At 43.7% G+C, this 20207-nt stretch overlaps 1 protein-coding gene, 1 long non-coding RNA gene and 3 other non-coding genes across 7 annotated transcripts in view; 3 read left to right on the top strand and 2 right to left on the bottom strand.

The window, feature by feature from the left end:
- Positions 1–1440: 1440 nt before the first annotated feature.
- On the bottom strand, positions 1441–1513 carry TRNAE-UUC (transfer RNA glutamic acid (anticodon UUC)). Its single transcript has one exon. It is a non-coding gene; the product is annotated as a tRNA-Glu (tRNA).
- Positions 1514–1987: 474 nt separating this feature from the next.
- On the top strand, positions 1988–12091 carry LOC132414483 (uncharacterized). Its single transcript, XR_009516961.1, has 3 exons — positions 1988–2113; positions 2323–2405; positions 11813–12091. It is a non-coding gene; the product is annotated as an uncharacterized lncRNA (long non-coding RNA).
- Positions 11666–11735, top strand: LOC132415631 (small nucleolar RNA SNORD104). The gene has a single exon (XR_009517351.1). It is a non-coding gene; the product is annotated as a small nucleolar RNA SNORD104 (small nucleolar RNA).
- LOC132415649 (small nucleolar RNA SNORA76) lies at positions 11932–12068 on the top strand. Its single transcript, XR_009517370.1, has one exon. It is a non-coding gene; the product is annotated as a small nucleolar RNA SNORA76 (small nucleolar RNA).
- A 658-nt stretch (positions 12092–12749) lies between the features above and the next one.
- The window catches only part of TEX2 (testis expressed 2), a 107484-nt gene continuing 100026 nt past the window's right edge, over positions 12750–20207 (bottom strand). For 2 of the 3 annotated variants that reach the window (XM_059997394.1, XM_059997395.1), the window contains exons 10-12: positions 18870–19079; positions 16449–16569; positions 12751–14766 (exon numbers count right to left, since the gene is read on the bottom strand). In XM_059997394.1, coding sequence (XP_059853377.1) covers positions 14644–14766; positions 16449–16569; positions 18870–19079 — 454 coding nt within the window. In that variant the 3' untranslated portion in view covers positions 12751–14643. Of the gene's footprint in view, positions 14767–16448; positions 16570–18869; positions 19080–20207 lie in introns of all 3 variants that reach the window. The other variant, XM_059997396.1, reaches the window with a different exon arrangement.

Genomic DNA, 20207 nt, shown 5'->3' with positions numbered 1-20207 from the left:
CTGGTTTTATTTACGGCAGCATTGCCCACAATCTTGTTCCATAGTCAAGTATTGTTTTAGACAGCTTTTTGCTTTTGATAAAGCAAAAGCTGGCATTGCTGATAAATACAGACAGAAATGGAAATATTTTTGCCGGGTGCCTTTGAAGTGGACCTGCCCATAGAAAAGGCCTGAAAATGACCTTTCTGGAAGTTGTTTTAAATAACATCCACTAAACAAGGCAAAGGCCATGGTTTTAGTGTAAAGATAAGCCCTCTTTTTCCACCAAGGTTAAAATATATGTTCAGCAAAGACTGGAGCAGGCAGGACCTGACTATGTCAGTAGAGGGGAAGGAGTGGTGGGAGAAAATGAGCTAAAATCTTATTTTCACTTCTCTCTAAATCAGTGGCTCCCAAACTTGAAGAGTTTTTTTTTTTTTAAATAGATTCCCAACACCTTTTTCTGCCCTCTTCCCCCTACTGATTCTGAATCTCCTGGGGGTGGAGACTGTGTGTTTTCCAGTTCCCGCAGGTGATAGGGGCAGCCAAGGTCCTGGAATCCGGCTCACTCATAACGTCCAGTGTTAATCCCTGGGGCCATTAATCCCTTTTCTTTATTTTAGCAAATGTCGCCCTCTAGTGGAAGTTATGATCCAGCCTTCAAATGTTTGTGCCTGTCTCAATTCTGTTTGAAAACCCTTCAAAATTTCACTTAAAAATGATTATGAAGTTGGTTTGCAGATAGCTATTTAGCGAGAGAGTAGTTTCCTTTGAAGGAGACTTGAAAGGAAAAGCTGGTAAAACCAGAAAGGGAGGTCATGGTTGAAAGCTTCAGTACCATCTCAAAGGAACAGTATCTTTACCAGGCTAAATCCACTTTGACTATTTTGAGTGATCTCCGTGCTGCCGCTGCTCCCAAACAGACCTGAACTTACAGCACATGTTGAGGGGTAGTTAAGGGATAAATAAAACGATGAAGCAAGAGTTTCTGGTAGCAAGCTAAATGTTTATCTCCTTCATGTCCTAATTTTTTAAGGGAAATTCTTTAAAAGCCACTGTCACTGTGAGCAGTTTGGTTCTTAGGTAAATAGAACCTTGGTTCTTCCTGTTCCAGGAGACTGGATTTGAAGAGATTGTGCCACTCACTCCGGAGAACTTCTCTTTACCACAGAATCCAATCTACTGTACACTTTTTTGCTACCGCAAAGATGATTCTTATCACAGTTAACATTGGTTGGCTGTGGGCTATTGTTTGGAAATGTGCAAACACATGTTTTATAGGACCAGCTCATGCTATCTGCACAGCAGTTCTATGAGATAGTGTTCTTAGCCCCATTTTACAGATGATACATTGGAATCTTAAAAGATTAACAGCCATGTGGGTAACACATAGCTAGTAAGCAGCACAACATGGATTTTTTTTTTTTTTTTGGCTGTACCTCACATCACATGGGATCTTAGTTCCCCGAGCAGGGATTGAACCTGGGTCCACAGCAGTGAAAGTGCTGAGTCCTAACCACTGGACCACCAGGGAATTCCCGCACAACCTGGATTAGAACTCAGCTGTCAAAAAAAAAAAAAGAACTCAGCTGTCTACATAACCTCGGAGTTCACTGAGGCAACCACAGTTGCTGCAGCCTGTTCCACCATCGCTGGTTGTTATCCTTGCCCCTCCCCCAGTGTAGTGACAAGGTACCATTCTGTGGCCCGTAAATGTGGTTAGGCAGGAGCCCAGACTGCCTTGTCCCTGGAATACTATTAACAAACAGAAGTTTGTACAAATATTTGGTGATAAGGGGCATTGCCTCAAATAACATGTAAGTCTCCTGATCTCACCTGGGGGTTGATTGTGCAAAAGCACAACTCACAAAAGGCACCGACCAGCCACCTGGGAGAGAAGAGTGAGCTTTCCCCTGGGGTTTCTGCCCTGGGAGGGAGCTCAGTCTAATCCTGATTATTTGTTCACTTGCCTCTGAGCTGTTGTATTTTACACCCATTTGTGCTGAGTCTATATGCCACCATGGTGAAGTGTCCATAGTGGTACCAGTGTATCATATATTAATATTCTCAAAGGGCCAGCTCAGTGCCAACGTGGAAACGGCCATCCTCTCAGAGTACCTCTTCTTCCTCACTGGTCAGTCCCTCCTAATCCCCTGGGATCCAGCTTATTTCAACAGAACTCTCTGGAAACTTCTCTCAAGCAGCTCATATTCTTTCTCCTGCAAAATCCCAGTGGGCTTGCTTTATCTTTTTTACCCTGGGCCTCTCTTCAGTTCACGTATGTTTTTGTTTGTTTGGTTTTTGGGTTATTTTGGCCGTGCCGTCTGACTTGTGGGATCTTAGTTTCCGGACCAGGAATTGAACCCGAGTCCTCGGCAGTGAGAGTGCAGAGTCCTAACCACTGGACTGCCAGGGAATTCCCTCAGGTATGTTAACAGTTCTTTTTTCTTGAACTTTTCCTCCTTGGATGGTACCATTTTCTGGCTTTCCTCCTGTCTCTCTGCTCTTTTTCCTCCTTGCAGACTGTGTTTCTTAAGGTTCAAGATATATACCTTACCTGTTCTCCCTCTCTCCTTTCTACAAGAGCTCATTCACAGACATAACCAAATTTTATTTTTTTTAATTTTTTAAAAAATATTTTTGAGTATTTTTTCTTTAAAAAAATTTTTTTTTAATTTATTTTTTGGCTGTGTTGGGTCTTCATTGCTGAGCGCCGGCTTTCTCTAGTTGCAGTGAGCAGGGGCTACTCTTCGTTGTGGTGTGCGGGCTTCTCATTGCGGTGGCTTCTCTTGTTGTGGAGCACAGGCTCTAGGCGTGCGGGCTTCAGTAGTTGCGGCTTGCAGCCTCAGTAGTTGTAGTGCACGGGCTTAGTTGCTCCACAGCATGTGGGATCTTCCCAGGGATCGAACCCGTGTCCCCTGCATTGGCAGGCAGATTCTTAACCATTGCGCCACCAGGGAAGTCCATAACCAAATTTTAGAGTAGAAAGAAACTTTAGCTATAATTTTATCACCTTCATTTTGCAGATGACCTCATCTTTGTCCTCGGACGGTTACCACTCATTCATTCATTTATTCATTCACTCTTTTAACAAATACCATCAAGGGCTTCTAAGTTCAAAGGATTGGTACCATGAAGGAATATCACAGTTTGCAAGTTGGTAAAGGTGATAGGACTTGCACAACGTACAAGGCCAACTGTGAAAAGTGCAAGAATGTGAGAATAAACTCAGAAACAGAACTATGGTGTTCAAGAGAGAGATGGGTCTGGTGGAAGGAAGGAGGTGGGATGGACAGAGCAGGGAGGGCTTCATGGAAGAAGTGGTATCTGGGCTAGGCCTTTTGTCAGATTTGATAGGGAAAAGGAACAGTCTAGGGGGACAGGAGGACCTGAACAAAAGCCTGGAGAAGGGAAAGGACTGTGTGGCTTCATGGAAGCCCCAGCTGCCTCATTAGTGAGCTCGTGTGCTTGCTTCGACAGCACATACACTAAAAACAAGTGAGCTCATGCTCGACTTCTACCCAGAGGAGCAGCGGGAGATGAGGCAGGGCAGGCAGGATGGGCCGGTGGGTGGGGGCGTTAATGTCAGGCTGGGCTTTCTTAGCAAGCAGCGGAGTGAGATGGGACTGAAGGTACGCTTTGGGGGGAGAGTTCGGGCAAAAGACAGGCATTTGAGAGACATCAGGAGCCGGTTAACAAGGGTTATTTGGGCCTTAATCTAGAGCAAGAAAAGGAAGGGGGGACCAGGGCTGATACAAGAGACCTTGCCAAAGCAGGATGGAAAATATTTGACTGGTGCAGTTAAACAAACAAGAAGATTCAGAAGGAATTCAACAACAGTTATCAAGTGTTTACCATGTTCAAGCAACCGTATTACCGAACTGAACTTGGGTCCACTTGCCTGCCTCAAAGCAAAGCCAATTCACTGACACCAGGTTGTGATGAAGGAAAGCATAGTGTTTATTTGCAGCTCCCCAAACGAGGAGTATGGGAGAGGCTCATGCTCAAAACTCCCTGTTATTGGCTTTCAGGGATGGGTTTTTAAGGCAACACTTGGGGTGAGGGCTTCAGGGTGCATGACTTTCTTCTGATTGGTTGGTGGTGAGGTAATAGGGTGACGTTTCAGGAATCTTAATCATCAACCTTCTGGTTTCAACCAGTTTGGGGTCTACCTGCTTTTGCTCAGCTTATAGTCACCATCCTCCACTTGGGTGGGTGGTCTAATTTCCTGCAGAACTCAAAGATATGTGTGTCAGATCATTACGTACCTCCCCTGAGGAGGAACTAGGACTCTGTTTTATTGCTGAACTGTTGTCATTACTTTTCCTGTTTAACTGATTTTCCTTTGTTTCTGCATTCCTTCACTTCCCTAATTCCCAGGTCCTGCTCAGTTTCAGCTGTTCTCACCATGGAGGGAGCAAGTGAACAGGAATTAGGGCCCGCCTTGGAAAAAGGGCAGATATGCTAGGTGGTACTGGCTTTGCCCTAGTGGGCACCTACCCTGGTGAGGCCAATCATTCTACTCTACTGTGGTAGCTAAGTTTCCAAAGATGGCCCCAAACAATACTTTCCCTCCTTATAAGCCATGCTGCTCTTCCCATCAAAAGTAAGAGCTATTTCCCTTCCCTTTGAATCTGGACTGTCCCCGTGACTGGTTTTGACCGTAAGTGACATTCTGAGACCTCCCAGCCCAAGTTTAAAAGGCAAGGCAACTTCCATTTCCTTCCTCTTGGAATCTAGCTGCCATCTTGGGAGATGCCCAAGCCACACTCAGGCCACACGGAGGAGAATGGAATTGCTTTAATCAACAGCTCCCAGCTGCCAGCCATCTAGGTGAGCCATTTTGGATGTTTCAGCCCAATCAGGCCCCAGGGTGACCACATGGAACAGAAGTCCCTCTCGGCTGAGACCATAAGCAGAGAGGGGAGGGGGTCTCCAGAGAAAGAGAACCAGGCATGGCTTTCTTGACATAAGAGAAGCCATTGCTGGCCTAAGCTATTTTGTGATCTTCTAAGCCTGGCCACAATGCTTGCCCTTGAACAGGTCTCAGTAATTAAAGATCTTAAGGCAAGTGAGGGAATGCAGGAGCAAAGGAAACACCGTCAAGAAAAAATAGTTGTGATAAAACAGAGTCCTAGTTCCTCCTCAATGGACATACATAACAATCTGGTACGGTCTTTTGAGTTGTTCTACAGGAATTTAGGCCCCCACCCAGGTGGAGGATGGCTAAGACCCCAGACTGGTCTGAACCTAAGGAATGATGTTAACTTTTTCTGACCTTTGTGCCTTCAGTCAACTAAAGCTTGGACTCTGTCAAACTTTGCCCCAATTCTGTGCTGAATTCTCCTCTACTCAAGGCCCTTCATGAATATGCACACACTGCCCCAGCCTCTTCATGAATATGCATATGCTGCCCCAGCCTCTTCATGAATATGCATATGCTGCACCAGCCTCTTCATGAATATGCATATACCCTTAACTTAAAATTTCCCCAGTTTTGCTGCTTGGGGAGACACTGCTTTGTGAAATTTCCCCAGCATTCTCCTTACTTGCTGCAAGTAATAAATCCTTCTCCCAGTCTTTGGCTTGGTTGTGTCTTTTGGCTTGACAGCTACCAAGAGGCAAACCCTGTTTTCAGTTAACAAGGCTAGTTAACTCACAGATCTGTGAGAGATAATAAAATGGCTGTTGTTTTAAACCACTAAGTTATGTAGTGGTTTGTTGTGCAGTAGTAGTTAACTAAAACAGCTGCCCATCTGACCAACTTTACTTGACCCATGGGTAGGCTTGTATCCAATCTGGCCCCAACTAGAGGCAAGAAAAGAGACTCGTTTCCTTTTTACCGGCAAGGCCGGGAGGTGTGAGGCCCAGGAGCTGCCTCCATCGTGTAAAGAAAGCCAACACAAAAGAAAAAAGTTGACAAGTAAAGAGAAGCACAGATGCAGTCAAGGAACCCTGGACAAGCTTAAGTTCTGATTCTAGTTGGCTTGACATCAGCCTGCACAGCTCTTCTTCCCCTATTTAAACAAACCTTCCCCTATTTATCCCAGCTAGTTTGAGTTGGGTTTCCATCACTTACAACCAATAATCCCTGATTAAAGTGCTAGCTCAACATTTCTAAGAGGACTAAATCAACAATATACATGACTACACCTGGCCCATGACCTACACTAAAGATATCATTTTACACTCACCATATTGGCAAACGTATAAAAAGTGTGACAATATCAAGAGCTGGTGAGGGTGGAGGCCAATGTGGTAGTGCAGATTAGAGCCTCCACTTTGGAAAATAAGTTGCTATTATCTGGAAAGTCGGAAACGTGCTTACCTAGCAGTTGTGCTTGTGTGCGTACCCCAAAGGATCTTTTGCACACACACGAGAATATTCAGAGCAGCTCTGTTTGTCATACTAAAAACTGGAAGATATTTTAAACATCTAACCCAAAGAGGAGAGATGTATAAACTGCAGTGTAATTGTGTACTGGGATGCTACACAGTAGTGAAACGGGTCACATTCCTACAATTCCTGGTTGCATTACATACAACATGAAGGTCACCAATATTAAGCAATAAAAAGAGCAAGTCACAGAAGAATATATACAGTATATTCTATTTCTATAAAGCTCAAAGGCAAAACTAAATAATATACAAATATATGAAGCGGGGCTTCCCTGCTGGCGCAGTGGTTGAGGGTCCGCCTGCCGATGCAGGGGACACGGGTTCCTGCCCCGGTCCGGGAAGATCCTACATGCTGCGGAGCGACTGGGCCCGTGAGCCATGGCCGCTGAGCCTGCGCGTCCGGAGCCTGTGCTCCGCAACGGGAGAGGCCGCAACAGTGAGAGGCCTGCATACCGAAAAAAAAAAAACAAACAAACAGTAGAGCCCGAATAATGTGGAACCCTAGTACATGATAAAAGTGGCATCTCAAACCACTGTTTCAAAAATGGGCTTTTAAAAAATTAATTTTTGGATGCATTGCTGCACCTGGGCTTGCTTTAGTTGAGGCGAGCAAGGGCTGCTCTTCATTGCAGTGTGCTGGCTTCTCTTGTTGCAGAGCACGGGCTGTAGGTGCGCAGGTTTCAGTAGTTGTGGCATGCAGGCTCAGTAGTTGTGGCTCACTGGCTCTAGAGCACAGGCTCAGTAGTTGTGGCGTACAGGTTTAGTTGCTCCGTGGCATGTGGGATCTTCCTGGACCAGGGCTTGAACTCGTATCCCCTGCATTGGCAGGCAGATTCTCAGCCACTCCAAACTCCGGAACTCCACACTCCGGAGGCCCTCCTTTCCACATGCTGCCTCTCCCCTTCCCTCATTCATTTATTTTTATTTATTTATTTATTTTATTTTTTGGCTGTGTTGGGTCTTCATTGCTGCACACAGGCTCTTCTCTACTTGTGGTGAGCAGAGGCTACTCTGTTGTGGTTTGCGGGCTTCTCATTGTGGTGGCTTCTCTTGTCCCCAAGCACAGGTTCTAGGTGCACGGGCTTCAGTAGTTGCAGCACGTGGGCTCAGTAGCTGTGGCGCAGGGGCTTGGTTGCTCCACACCGTGTGGGATCTTCCTGGATTAGGGATCAAACCCATGTCCCCTGCATTGGCAGGCGGATTCTTAGCCACTGCACCACCAGAGAAGTCCCTAGGCAGTAAATTCTTGTTGCTTTTCTATTTTATGTATACTAAGTTTGTATCTGTTAATTCCATACTCCTAATTTGTCTCTCTCCCCTTTGATAACCATAAATTTATCTTCTGTGTCTTTGAGTCTGTTTCTGTATATACATTCATTTGTATTATTTTTTTAGAGTCCACATATAAGTGATATCATATAGTCTTTGTCTTTCTCTGACTTATTTCACTAAGCATAATATTCTTTAGGTCCATCCACACTGCCACAAATGGCAATATTTCATTCTTTTTTATGGCTGAGTAATATTCCACTGTGTGTATGTATGTATGTATGTATGTATGTGTATATATATATATATATATATATATATATATATACCACAGCTTCCTAAACCATTTGTCTGTTGATGGGCACTTGGGCTGTTTCCATGTCTTGGCTATTATAAATTGTGCTGCTATGAACAATGGGGTGCATGTATCTTTAAATAAGTTTTTTAAAGGCAAATATTGTCGCATTGGGATAAACACTATCATCCAACCATATGCCTCACACAAAGGACACAGTAAGAATAAAATAACATGGAAAGGTTAGAAATAAACGGATGGGCAAACTTATATTAGAAAAACAAACAAAAAAAAGACAACTAATAATGCTAATGTGAGATAAATTAGAACTCAAGGCAAAAGACATAAATAACCTAGTTATTTTATACAGATATGTGTAATCCACCATGGAAATATTATCAGCCACAAACCATAATGAGAATAAATAGCATAGCCTCAAAATGTACAAACAAATAACAATAGAAATAATCATGGAAAATGACGGAAGCATATTTTTTATTTTAATTTTTTGTTTAAAATTTTTATACAAAATTAAATCTTTTGGGTGAACAGTTCTGAGTTTTGACAAATGCATAAAGTCCTGTAACCACCAACACAATCAAGATACAGAAAAAATCTATCACCCTCAAAAATGCCTTTGTGCTGCCTTTGTAGCCAAATGCTCCACACATCCCCAATCTCTTGGGAGTTCTTTGATCTGTTCTCCATCCTTATAGTTTTGTCTTTTCTATAATGTCATATAAATGGAATTATAGCATCTTTTGAGTCTGGCTCCTTTCCCACCGCATAACACCTCTGAGATTCTTCCATGTGTGACATGTGTTGATAGTTCATTCTATCTTTGGCAATATTTTATGGCCAAGTAGCATTTGGTTGTAAGGATGTACCTCAGTTGCTTACCACTTACCTACTGAAGTGCTTTTGAGTGACTGCAGTTTTAGGGGATTATGAAAATGGTTGTACTATTTTGCATTCCCACACAGTAATGAAGAAAAGTTCTTGCTGCTTTGCATCCTTGCCTGCATTTGGTATTTGAAGCATGATCTTAACACTTCACTATTAATCAATGAGAATACATACACTCCCAATCAAGTATAAAATACAGAGAGAGATTTGGACAACATAATTACAGCTAAGATTGAATTAATAATTTTTAAAAATTAATTAATTAATTTATTTATTTTTGGCTGCATTGGGTCTTTGTTGCTGTGCGTGGGCTTTCTTTTTTCTAGTTGCGGCGAGCGGGGGCTACTCCTCCTTGCGGTGCGCAGGCCTCTCATTGCGGTGGCTTCTCTTGTTGCGGAGCACAGGCTCTAGGCACGCGGGCTTCATTAGTTGTGGCACGTGGGCTCAGTAGTTGTGGCTCACGGATTCTAGAGCGCAGGCTCAGTAGTTGTGGCGCACGGGCTTAGTTGCTCTGCGGCATGTGGGATCTTCCTGGACTAGGGCTCGAACCCATGTTCCCTGCATTGGCAGGCAGATTCTTAACCACTGCGCCACCAGGGAAGCCCCAAATTAATCAATATTTCATGTCATTATCTGTACATGATAGTGAAAACATCTCTACTTCAAGAATCTGTGGAACATTTATAAAAGCAGATCATATTCTAGGCTACAAAGAAAACTTTAATTCATTTCCCAATGTAGAAACCGTATGACAGTGTAATAAATGTTGACTTAAAAACAAATGTTTGGGACTTCCCTGGTGGTCCAGTGGTTAAGAATCCACCTTCCAATGCAGGGGTGACGGAATCGATCCCTGGTCGGGGAAGTAAGATCCCACATGCCGTGGGGCAACTGAACCCGGGTGCGCCACGACTAGAGAGAAGCCCTCGTGCTGCAACGAAGATCCGGCATGCTGCAACTAAGACCCAACGCAGCCAAATAAATAAATAAATATTTTAAGAAAATGTTTCAGCAGCAATAGAAATAATCATTGTAGGTACTTCACTGGTGGTCCACTGGTTAAGACTCTGTGCTCCCAATGCAGGGGGCCCGGGTTCAATCCCTGGCCAGGGAACTAGATCCCACGTGCCACAGCTAAAAGAGCCCGCATGCTACAACTGAAAGATACCATGTGCTGCAACCAAGACCCGGTGCAGCCAAATAAATAAATAAATATTTTGTAAAAAATCGTAAAGAAAAAAGATGTTGTCTGCCACTCCAGTTCTACAAGGAAATCAAGCCATTAGTCACTAAAGTCACCCACTGAGAGTGGGCCTATGGGGATTTCAGGATGGAGAAAAACAGGAAGCATTCTGTGCTTTGGATACTGCCCCTAGATAGTTAAGATACATATCTAAGGAAAATTTTCCACATCTCCTAGATTCTTGGACTAGATGTTTTTTCCCCAGCAAAAAAATTCATATATAGCCTGGCTCCTCCCTTACCTCTTGGGAACACTTTCTCATAGCTCTCCTATTGTCTCCTGGGCTACAGTCCTCAGTAAGACACTGAATAAACTCAACTCACAGCTCTTACATTGTGTGTTTTGGTTTTTCTTAAAGTCAACATCACATAGACGTTACAAAACACTTGCCAAAATAACTACTGTTTTGGATCAAAGAGGAATTTTAAAATTTAACTAAAGACTATGTAGCAAATAATGAAAATAAGAGTCCTATTCAACTACAAACTCAGGCTGAAATGCTTTCATTATTACAAAAAACCAATAAACTTTCCTTATTAAGTTAGGAGGAAAAAAGGAAAAGAATTCCCAAGGAAAACATATAAAGGAAGTAAAGATAACCAGATATTGTGCCCGTGTGTCTTCTGTTCCCTCTTCCAGTAAATCAAACCCAGAGGGCAGGGACATATTATTGACCACTTGTGAATATGCCTGGCTCACAGTATGAGCTCAATACTTAGAAGTACTTTCAGCTTTCCCAATGTTAGATCTTCTCTCCTTTGGGCTTCCAGTGTAGGCTGTTTATAGCTCTATCTTAGCATTTATTAAAGTATTGCAATCCATAAGTCTTCCACATCACACCAGTCCTTTAAAAACATATTTGTTTACCACTCAGAATGTGCCAGGTGACTGACATTGACTTATTTAAGCCTCGTACAACACTTTTTTTTTCTCCTATTTTTCAGAAATTGAGGCTCAGAAAAGCTAAGTGATCAAGGCCACAGGGCTAATTCATCACAAAGTCAGGATTTGGTTGCACATCAGTCTACTTTCAAACACAAGGTCTTTCTACCGGAACAGGTTACTTTAAATTCAGGGACAGGACTAGTTTGTCACCTCAGCTCCTAGCCTAGCTCCTGGCACAGAATATTAAACAGGTTAGGCATTACTTGCGCCCTGCCGTTTGTAAGGTTTCGTTTTGTGTAGTACGGAGAAACGCACACTACTCACAGGCCGACGACCTACGCGGCGCAAAAAATCAGAAGAATTTAGGACACCGCGCGACTCTTAGACTTTCCTTGACGCCCATCTTTACGGCTGGCGTGTAACCGCTCTATACTCTGGAGGACTCAGTGAGCAGGGCCAATCATTAGGCCACTTTATAGGCACGTGGCTGGAAGTTTGACTTGCTATTGGTTAATGGCGGTAAAGCCCGCCCAACCACCTCCGGTCTGCTTCTTTAAGTAGAAGCCCGGTTAGTTCCCCTTCCTTTCAGCGACTCTGAAGTGGTGAAGGTGAGGTGGCGTGTGTTCTGGGCTGGGGCAGGTCTGTCCCCTCTTTCGGGGCCTGGGAACCGGGTGGAGGGTGGGCGGCTGGCGGTGATGACATGCGAATTAAAGCACGTGTTAGACTGCTGACGCGGGTGATGCGAACTGGAGTCTGAGCCGGGCCGCTGAGGCGTGGGGGTGGGAAACGGGTTTGCGGGTATACCACCTTCTCACCCACCGCTCTCGTTCTTGCAGGTCCCGGCTAGGAGAAGGACGTCGCATCTCATTGTCCTCCCAGCTTTTCGACCTTCCCCCGAAGCCCCTCAATAAAATGGATTGATCTCAGCGACGGTGTCCATTTTGTTTGTCGCGATGCGCTGCCTTTGAGCCCCCGCCGCGCCTGAGCGTGGCGCCGGGGGTCAGGCTGCAGCGCCAGAGCAGCACGCGCTTGCGCATAACTGGGGCCGTCTTGCCCCCGCGGCGGCGGCCCTTTTAACCGCGAGCTACACTGCGGCACTGGGCTGCCGGGGTGGGGGGCTGGGGAAGGCGTCGGGGGTCCTGCAGTCTTTGCTTATTCCTGTGCCTGTGCTGTGAGTCCGAGTGTTCTCTCCGTGGAAATCAGTGAGACGGGCAGGTTCATTTAACCGCGGCGGGGAGGGCGTCTGCAGGGAGGGGAGATGAGAATCCGGCTGTGGCCTTAAACAGCTTGAGTGAAGGCTGTAGTGCACTTGACACGAACTGGTTCCCGGTCCTGAGCTGCATAGGCTGAACTCGTCTGGCTGAGGTGTGTTCGCGGACCACTTAGAAAAACCGCCGTTTAGGGTCAACTGCTTATGCCCCAGATAGCTTGAACAGCTCACAATGACGGTTTTGTGCATTGCGGGGCACAACATAGGCACCTGAATAAATGCACAATCACTCCTTCGTAATCCACATTCTAGGTGATAACGATCCCTCCTGGATTTAGGTGAAACGTGCATCATTTCTGAGTACAAGGCAGCACGTGTTGAAGGGCAGGTATGCACAAGTGCCATGTCTAGCCCCTTTGGTACTAAATGGAGGGGGTCCCAAGTTAGCAGGGTTAGTAGGCAGTTGGTGTAAACTCTAGCTCAGAAGCAGGTTTTTTTTTTTTTTTGCGGTACACGGGCCTCTCACTGTTGTGGCCTTTCCCGTCGCGGAGCGCAGGTTCAGCGGCCATGGCTCACGGGCCTAACCGCTCCGCGGCGTGTGGGATCCTCCCGGACCGGGGCACGAACCCGTGTCCCCTGCATCGGCAGGCGGACTCTCAACCACTGCGCCATCAGGGAAGCCCCAGAAGCAGGACTTTAAAAAATACGAATCGAGGATAATTAGCGCCTTCCTTGTATCAGGGTGTGGTCGTCTTTGGATCCTCCAACAGGACGGGTCCAGTGACGGCCCAAGAAACAAGCTGCTACTGGCAGCTGAGGGCCCAGGTTTATGCTGTACCACAGTTTATTCTGTTCCTATTATCTAAGCAGGATCAAGTAGAAATGACTTAGATGCTTATCTAGTATTTGACATGAGACATTTATTTTGTGAAACAATGCAAGCGATTGTAAATCCCCACATACTATTTGATTAAGTGCAATAGGGTACAGTCATGTGTAATCTCTACACAATAGTGCATCTAGTCCTTTGCCTTTAATTATTGCACAAAAATTATAAGACCAGCGAACAAGACATGCGCACTGACAGGCAAATTGGCCTACACAATGAGAAATCAGAACAGTACACTGACTGGAATGGTCCGATAATTTAAGTCAAATGTTTTAATGGTACAGTTAAAGTAATCAAATAAGGGTTCAAATATGTTTTTTTCAATATATTAATTTCTTTAAAGTCCCGTTCAGGCAAGGTGCTGTTGCTGTTTAAAAAGCCACTATTAGCTTTGTCCACAGATGTAAGTTGTCAAAAGTTAACCCAAGGTAAGTTTGATGTTGAATGCAGCTTTAAACAATTAAAAAATTGTATTGAGTGTACTTCTCAAAGCAAATTACACAGTTTGAGAGAGCCCCGAAACCTGTAAACTAAATGTTCTGACACAAATGCACAAAATAGAGTTGGCAACGTTAAATGTCACGGTAATTTTGAGATCTGTAGTGTTTGATGCTGAGCAAACAACAGCATCGTCTTGACTCGAGATGATAGAGAGCAGTCTCCGGTTTTGGCCATCAGAAAAGGAAACTGCCCACAAAACATCCCAAACCAATCAGGTTAACAAAGCATTTAAGATGCCTCTTTAAAGCTTCCCAGAGCTCACAGCAAGTGCCAGGTGGAAGGACGGTGGCTCTGGCTTTCTGGCCCCACCCCAGTCCAGTCATTAGGTTTGTTTGATATTTCCACATATGCTCAAGTCTCAGGAAAACATTTGGGATTAGTCAGAAACCAGGTGATTGTACCTCCTTGGTAAAAGGTGTGGGATGGTTTGATCTCATGGCTTTGCCTAATGGTCACATAAATCCCACGGTTCCCGCCCCAGCTGATAGTGTGTTAGAGTGTATGTTCTATGGCTACTTGCTTCCAAAACGCACAATTGATAAGAAGAGTAAGTTGCTATGCATATCTTTTTATCACCAAAGAAATAGTTGACAAAATTCCACTCCCCACCCTCCACATGTGTAACCACACTGACGTTCTCTTGGTGTGGAGGGCTGCCTCACACAAACTGTAAAAGTGAGAAAACATTCCACTGCACTGGCTGCCTGAGAAAAAGCTTTGGAGGCATCGAGGAGGCAAGGGGAAGCCTTCCAGCTGTGCAGCTTCGCTCTTAATGTGCTCTTTTGCTGCCACAAAAACTGGTAGACTTAGAAAAGCCATGGTGGGGGTCACCTGTAATCTCTGGATCCACCGTGACGATCCTTCCAGTTTTCCTTTGCTGAGTCAAAGCTTCGCAGGAGGCAATCTGGACCCCATTCACTGGACACCTCCCAGTGGGATGGGCCCCGGCAGGCAGAGGGCAGAAGCTGTGGCACGAGGAAAGGCCAGTGCTACAGCCCAGATGGCAGCCGAGAACCCCACACCTTGAGCTTCATCTCATAATACTGGGAACACCAGGTCTGCACCCATCACAGTTGATCAGCAGCCTCCACCAGTGGGTCTTTCAGGAGGCTGGAAGTGGAGCGAGGATCCATGGCTGAGTGCATGATAGGGATATAAACGTCGTCCATGTTTGGCATGACAAAAACTTTCTGTAGAAAGAAGGAACAGGCATGTGGAAGAATGCTCTTTTCTCAGAGTTGCCCTAGTGTGTTCTGATAATTTTAGGCTTTAGACTAGTTTTTAAAATACATATGAAACAACTTTTCCTACACATTCCAAACTAATTCCTCTATGATATTGAGAAAGCATTGAGGTATCACACCAGTGCACGAACACAAGAACCCAGTAAGTTCTGAGGAAGAAGCAGCCTTTGATTTCATGTACATATAATAAAATGACTCATGAATTGATAAATAACATTAAGAGAATTAAGAGCGTAAGCTGCTCATAGTATTTCCAAATTACTATATCCAGAACACATATTCCAACACACATAAGCCAACTTATCCATTTAAATCCTAGCAACAAAAATGTAAGCTAAATTTTTGTGTTATCAAACCAGAACCAGTTAAAGCTACGTATGAAAGAAATCCTACTATAGTGAACACCCAAAGGATAATGAGTGATTGACAGTAATGGTGCTTTGCCTATCTGTTTATAAACTTATTTTATATAAGTGAATTTTGGCAATGTATTCAACTTCAGCAATGCTTTCTTCCAAAGCAAAAACAAAAACAGGCGGCCATGGGAGAATGCAAGCAGTTACCCTTCAACTTCCCAACTTGCCTCAAAAATACCATGCACCAAAGTTTGCCCCCTAAAAGAGATGACCCTAATATCCCAATACCCCTAAAAGAGATGACCCACCCAAATTCCTAATGCAGGATCTAGGGAGGTAAGAAAAAGGAAAAGAACTGAAGGCATGAGATTGTCTTTCCCCTAATTAGGTTCAAAGTACTTTTCCTTTTGGAGATAAGATTAAGCTTTCCATAGACTGGTTTTTAGTTATATTTAACCTATAGCTTTTAAATAATAAAAAAATATATAATTTTAAACGCAATAACTCAAAATATACTACTGCAAAAATAATACCGGTATTCTTCAAAAGCTGAAATTTACTACAAAGTAAATAGTCTATTAATCCGTAAAACCTTAATAGACAACTATGCCTCAAAAACCTGATAAAAATTTGATAGAAACAGCTCATTCCAGGGCCTCAGCTACACTGCTATTTCCCTTGGTGGCAGAATGCAGAAGACAGGCTTAGAGAATGAGCTCTGGCTTAGTCAACTCCAGAAGATCTCTAGACTACCCTAGAAGATCCACAGGGGAGGGACAGGCCTGATTCATCTTTGGACTTCCAGGGTAGGTGGTAGCTACACGCGGAATGTTTGTTGCAACAAACAAACAATTCGTTTGTTGAAAACAAACCAAGCAAGATGGGTACCACACAAGGGCAGGAACCACCACAGCCCGCGTGCTACTAGCTGGCCAATTCCAGGCCCCACCCGGGGAAAAGTCCAAAGATAGCCCCAGCAGATGGACGGCTCGCCAGGCCTACTGGTACAAGACAGTCATTTTGCTCTTTGACCCCTACCTTTTGAGTTTCCTCTAAAGACTACTTCACAGGCTTCTGTGGATGAGTTTCAGAGTTTTTGAAACTGAACCTGAAACTTTACGCCTATTTGATCATATGTGTACTTTCCTGGGGTCCATAGCTTTCACCAGATTTTCCAAGGAGGATCCTGACCCACATGAAGTTCAGAACCTCTGTTCTACCCAGAGCCTTTAGAGCCTCAGCATGAAACACTAGATGACACTGCAGGTGTACCTGAAACTCTTGCTCCAGTTTCTTCTCTATCCAGTCTGTCACATGAACTAAAGTCACTTCTCTCTCTCCAAGTTTTGGCCGAGCTTTCAGCTCGATATGTGGTGGCTTCCGGAAACCATACCTTTTAAAGACGAGTAATAACCACATTTAGAATCAAAGAAAAGAAGTGGACAGTACCAAGAACAAACATTCCTCATTTACACAAGGCTTTATCACTACTTAAATGTTCTCTTCTTCCGAAAATCCCTTCTAAAAAGCACTTCAGTGCAGCAAGTATGAATTGTGAACTCCCTGTGTCCCTGGACCCAGGGCCGTGATGATCTGAGAACAGTTGTGACAAACTAAGAAAGCCAGGAAATGCCACCGGAAAAGTCCATGACCTGGGCATTGTTTCTTGTTTTTGTTTTTCCTAAAATGGAAAGGATCTTCTTTGTTTCGATTTTTATGAAAGTAGGATATGTCTGTTACAAAATCCAAAATATACAAGTGTATAAAGCAGAAAATAAAAGACATTCTCTCTCTGAGTCTCATAACCAAGACAGGACCACTGAGAGAAGTGGGATCAATTTTCCCCACACTCCTAATATGCATACGTAAATAGAAACGTTCTATAACCTGCTTTTTCATTCCACACTCCACACCATAATTATGGCTTCTCAGTGGAGCAGACTGGCACTCAGAATTGTTGGTAAGGTATCCAGTCAAGAGACTGTGTGTTATCAAACTAAAAACTTCAACCCATCATGGACCAATGTTTTAAAGAATCCAGGCACACCTCGGAGATACCGTGGGCTCAGTTCCAGATTACCACAATAAAGCTAATTACTGCAATAAGGTGAGTCACGTGAATTTCTGGTTTCCCAGTGCATATAAAAGTTATATTTACACTATTCTGTAGTCAATTAAGTGTGCAAAACAATGTACATATCTCAATTGAAAAACACTTTATTGCTAAAAAAATGCTAACCATCATCTGACAATGCAGGGTTGCCACTAACCTCCAATTTGTAAAAAACACAATATCGGCAACTACAAGAAAGCAAAGCATAGTAAGATGAGGTCCCTGTACAATAAAAATGGCAAATTGCTATGAATGTTTCTAAACACTCTCAATATCTATACGTATCTTTGTGGATTAATAACAAACAGTTCAGCACTCGAGCATGCGCTGCGTGGCACTAGCCTAGAGGTCTCTAATTTTAACTCCCATTGAGCAGTGGCATTTGTAACTCCTAAGTCAAAGCTTGGAAGAGGAAGAAACATATCAACTCTTGCTATTTAAAAAAGATTTGTTATTAGGCTTGGAAAAATGTACAGTAAGTTACTTATTAACTGGTTATTTTTGGATGGTAAGGTTACAGGCTTTTTTTTTCTGTTTTCTTCATGTTCTTCCAGTGAAAACATTACTTTTTAAAAATAAAATCTAAAATGGTATTTTAAAGTTTTTACTGGGAAACACCAATATCATCATTAAATGATCAGTCAATTAAAAAATCCTTTTGTGATCATTCCTACAAGCCCTTCTGAACACTAAGGCTGTGTACCAGCATGCTAGTTTCACTCTATAACAGAACAGAGCTATCTTTTTCACACGACTGTAGCTTATGGTACAAAGAGGTCTTTTATGCAATCCCTGTATACCCTTATGCACATTTGAATGTCAATTTAAAATTGAGATTTATAGATAGTGATTTTCTTCTGCTGGGCCCATGAAAAATTTATTTCAGTGATTCTCAATCCTAGCTTAGTCCCCCCAACTGCTGAATCCTGGGGGCTGGGCTGGGCATAGCTTTAACAAGTCACCCAGGTGACTGTGATATGCAGGTGGAGTTAAGACCCACTGGTTCAGTCCAATGATAACTCTCTGGGTAGACCTTCTACCACAGTTACCAAGCACACATGCTCCTGCCTCCTTAACATCCAGATCTGACCTGGGGAAGTCTTCCCTAACCACCCAGGACTCTGCTGGATGTGTGATCCCCATCTGTAAGGTGGGCATAACGATGGCCCTATCTCCGTAGGATGCTGTGAGGACTGGCCAGGTGAAGCAGTTACACCCCAGGCTAGGCAGAGAATAAGAGGTCTACAAATGATAGCTGTTCTCACTGGTGGAAAGGGTTGGCTTGAGAGAGGAGGAAGACCAAGAATAGAAACAGCTCATCCCAATAACAGCTCATTCACCAATAACCTTAACTCTTCCTAATGTGTGAAGATGAGTCTTTATATGTGAATTAACCACTCACAGTAGAAGACAGAATCAGATTTACAACTAATGTTAAGGTTCCATGAAAAACGTTTGGAAGTGCTTCTTCCCAGGAGAAGGTACTTTCCATAATGTCAAGGATCAGCAATTTTTATGGGATTTTTATGGTCACGCAAGAAGGGGAATCACTGGCTGACCCCGAGGGGCCCTCTACGCACCATATTCGGTCAGTCGGGGGAGGTGGAATGTTGACCGCCAAGGTTCCTCTACATTCTTGTACTTCTACAGTTAGCAGCAGTGGTGTATTGGAGACTTCTTCAATCTTCTTTTTAATGAACTCTGTCTCCGTTGCTTTTTGGAAATATTTTGACTTGGTAATTTTATCAACAAACCTCATAATCTTACTTGTTCGGTGACCTCCAACATACCTTTAAATGAGGGACACAGACGGGTGTTAGTACAGATTTTGTTCCTTCACAAACAAGTTGGTGGCTCTGTGTTCACCTGACTTTAGACCTGAGTTTCTCAACTGCAGCACCACTGACACAGTGGACTGGGCGATTCTTTGTTGTGGATGTTGCCAGATGTTTAACAGCATCCCTGGCCTCAGCCTACTGGATGTCAATAGCACGTTCCCCCACAGATATGACAATAAAAAATGTCTTTGGACATGGCTAAATGTCCCTGGGGGGGGGACAAAATAACCCCCAGGTGAGAACTACTACTTTATTTATTTTTAAATTTAATTTAATTTATTTATTTTTGGCTGCGCTGCATGGCATGCAGGATCTTAGTTCCCCGACCAGGGATCGAACCTGTGCCCCTGCAGTGGAAGCACGGAGTCTTAACCACTGGACCACCAGGGAAGTCCAGAGAACTACAACTTTAGACAAGGTGCAGACATCAGATAGAGCCTGAGTCTTGACAATGGCGAGTCAGACCAAGTTCTCACAGTGCAAGCAGGGAAGGCATCTCACCTGCTCTCCTTTATAACCTTCAAATACTGAATATAAATCCAGTGTCCTCTGAGCAAAATCTCACCATCTCTACATAGCAAATAAGAAATCAGGCTGCATTAACACGGCCACAAAACACAGTAAAACATCTGCCTTTTAGATGGTGTCACAGCGACTCTGAGCAGCAACGACTTGTCAAAGGGCTCAGGAGCATCTAAAGAAAAAAGCTGCATCCAGCTGATATGCCAGCAGCCCAGGAAAGCAAGCTCTCCTGTATCAGGTCATATCTACCTAAGACTGCCCTATGAAGAGAGGATATTTGCTCTTAAAACCCTCCACAGTTCCAGAGTGTCAGGAATAGTATGGGTATGTGTGTAGGCAAAAGCAATTATTCTTAAGAAGGTCAGGTGGGGAGAGTTTAAATAATGCACACAAACTTTAGTCCCAATTCCTCAAACATCTAGATTCTCTTTTCATCTTCTGTAGGATTTCAAAAGTGAATAGGTTGATATTTTCTTACAAATACTTCTGAATCACCTGGTTTCTTTATCATTTTAGTTTCTTCACTCACTTTAAATAATTAAAAGATCCTTACAGAGA

The sequence above is a fragment of the Delphinus delphis genome, chromosome 19 (genome assembly GCF_949987515.2).
Source record: "Delphinus delphis chromosome 19, mDelDel1.2, whole genome shotgun sequence".
NCBI classification, from domain to species: Eukaryota; Metazoa; Chordata; class Mammalia; order Artiodactyla; family Delphinidae; genus Delphinus; species Delphinus delphis.
Note: the sequence above shows the minus strand (reverse complement) of the source record. Positions and strands in the feature narration are given on the sequence as shown.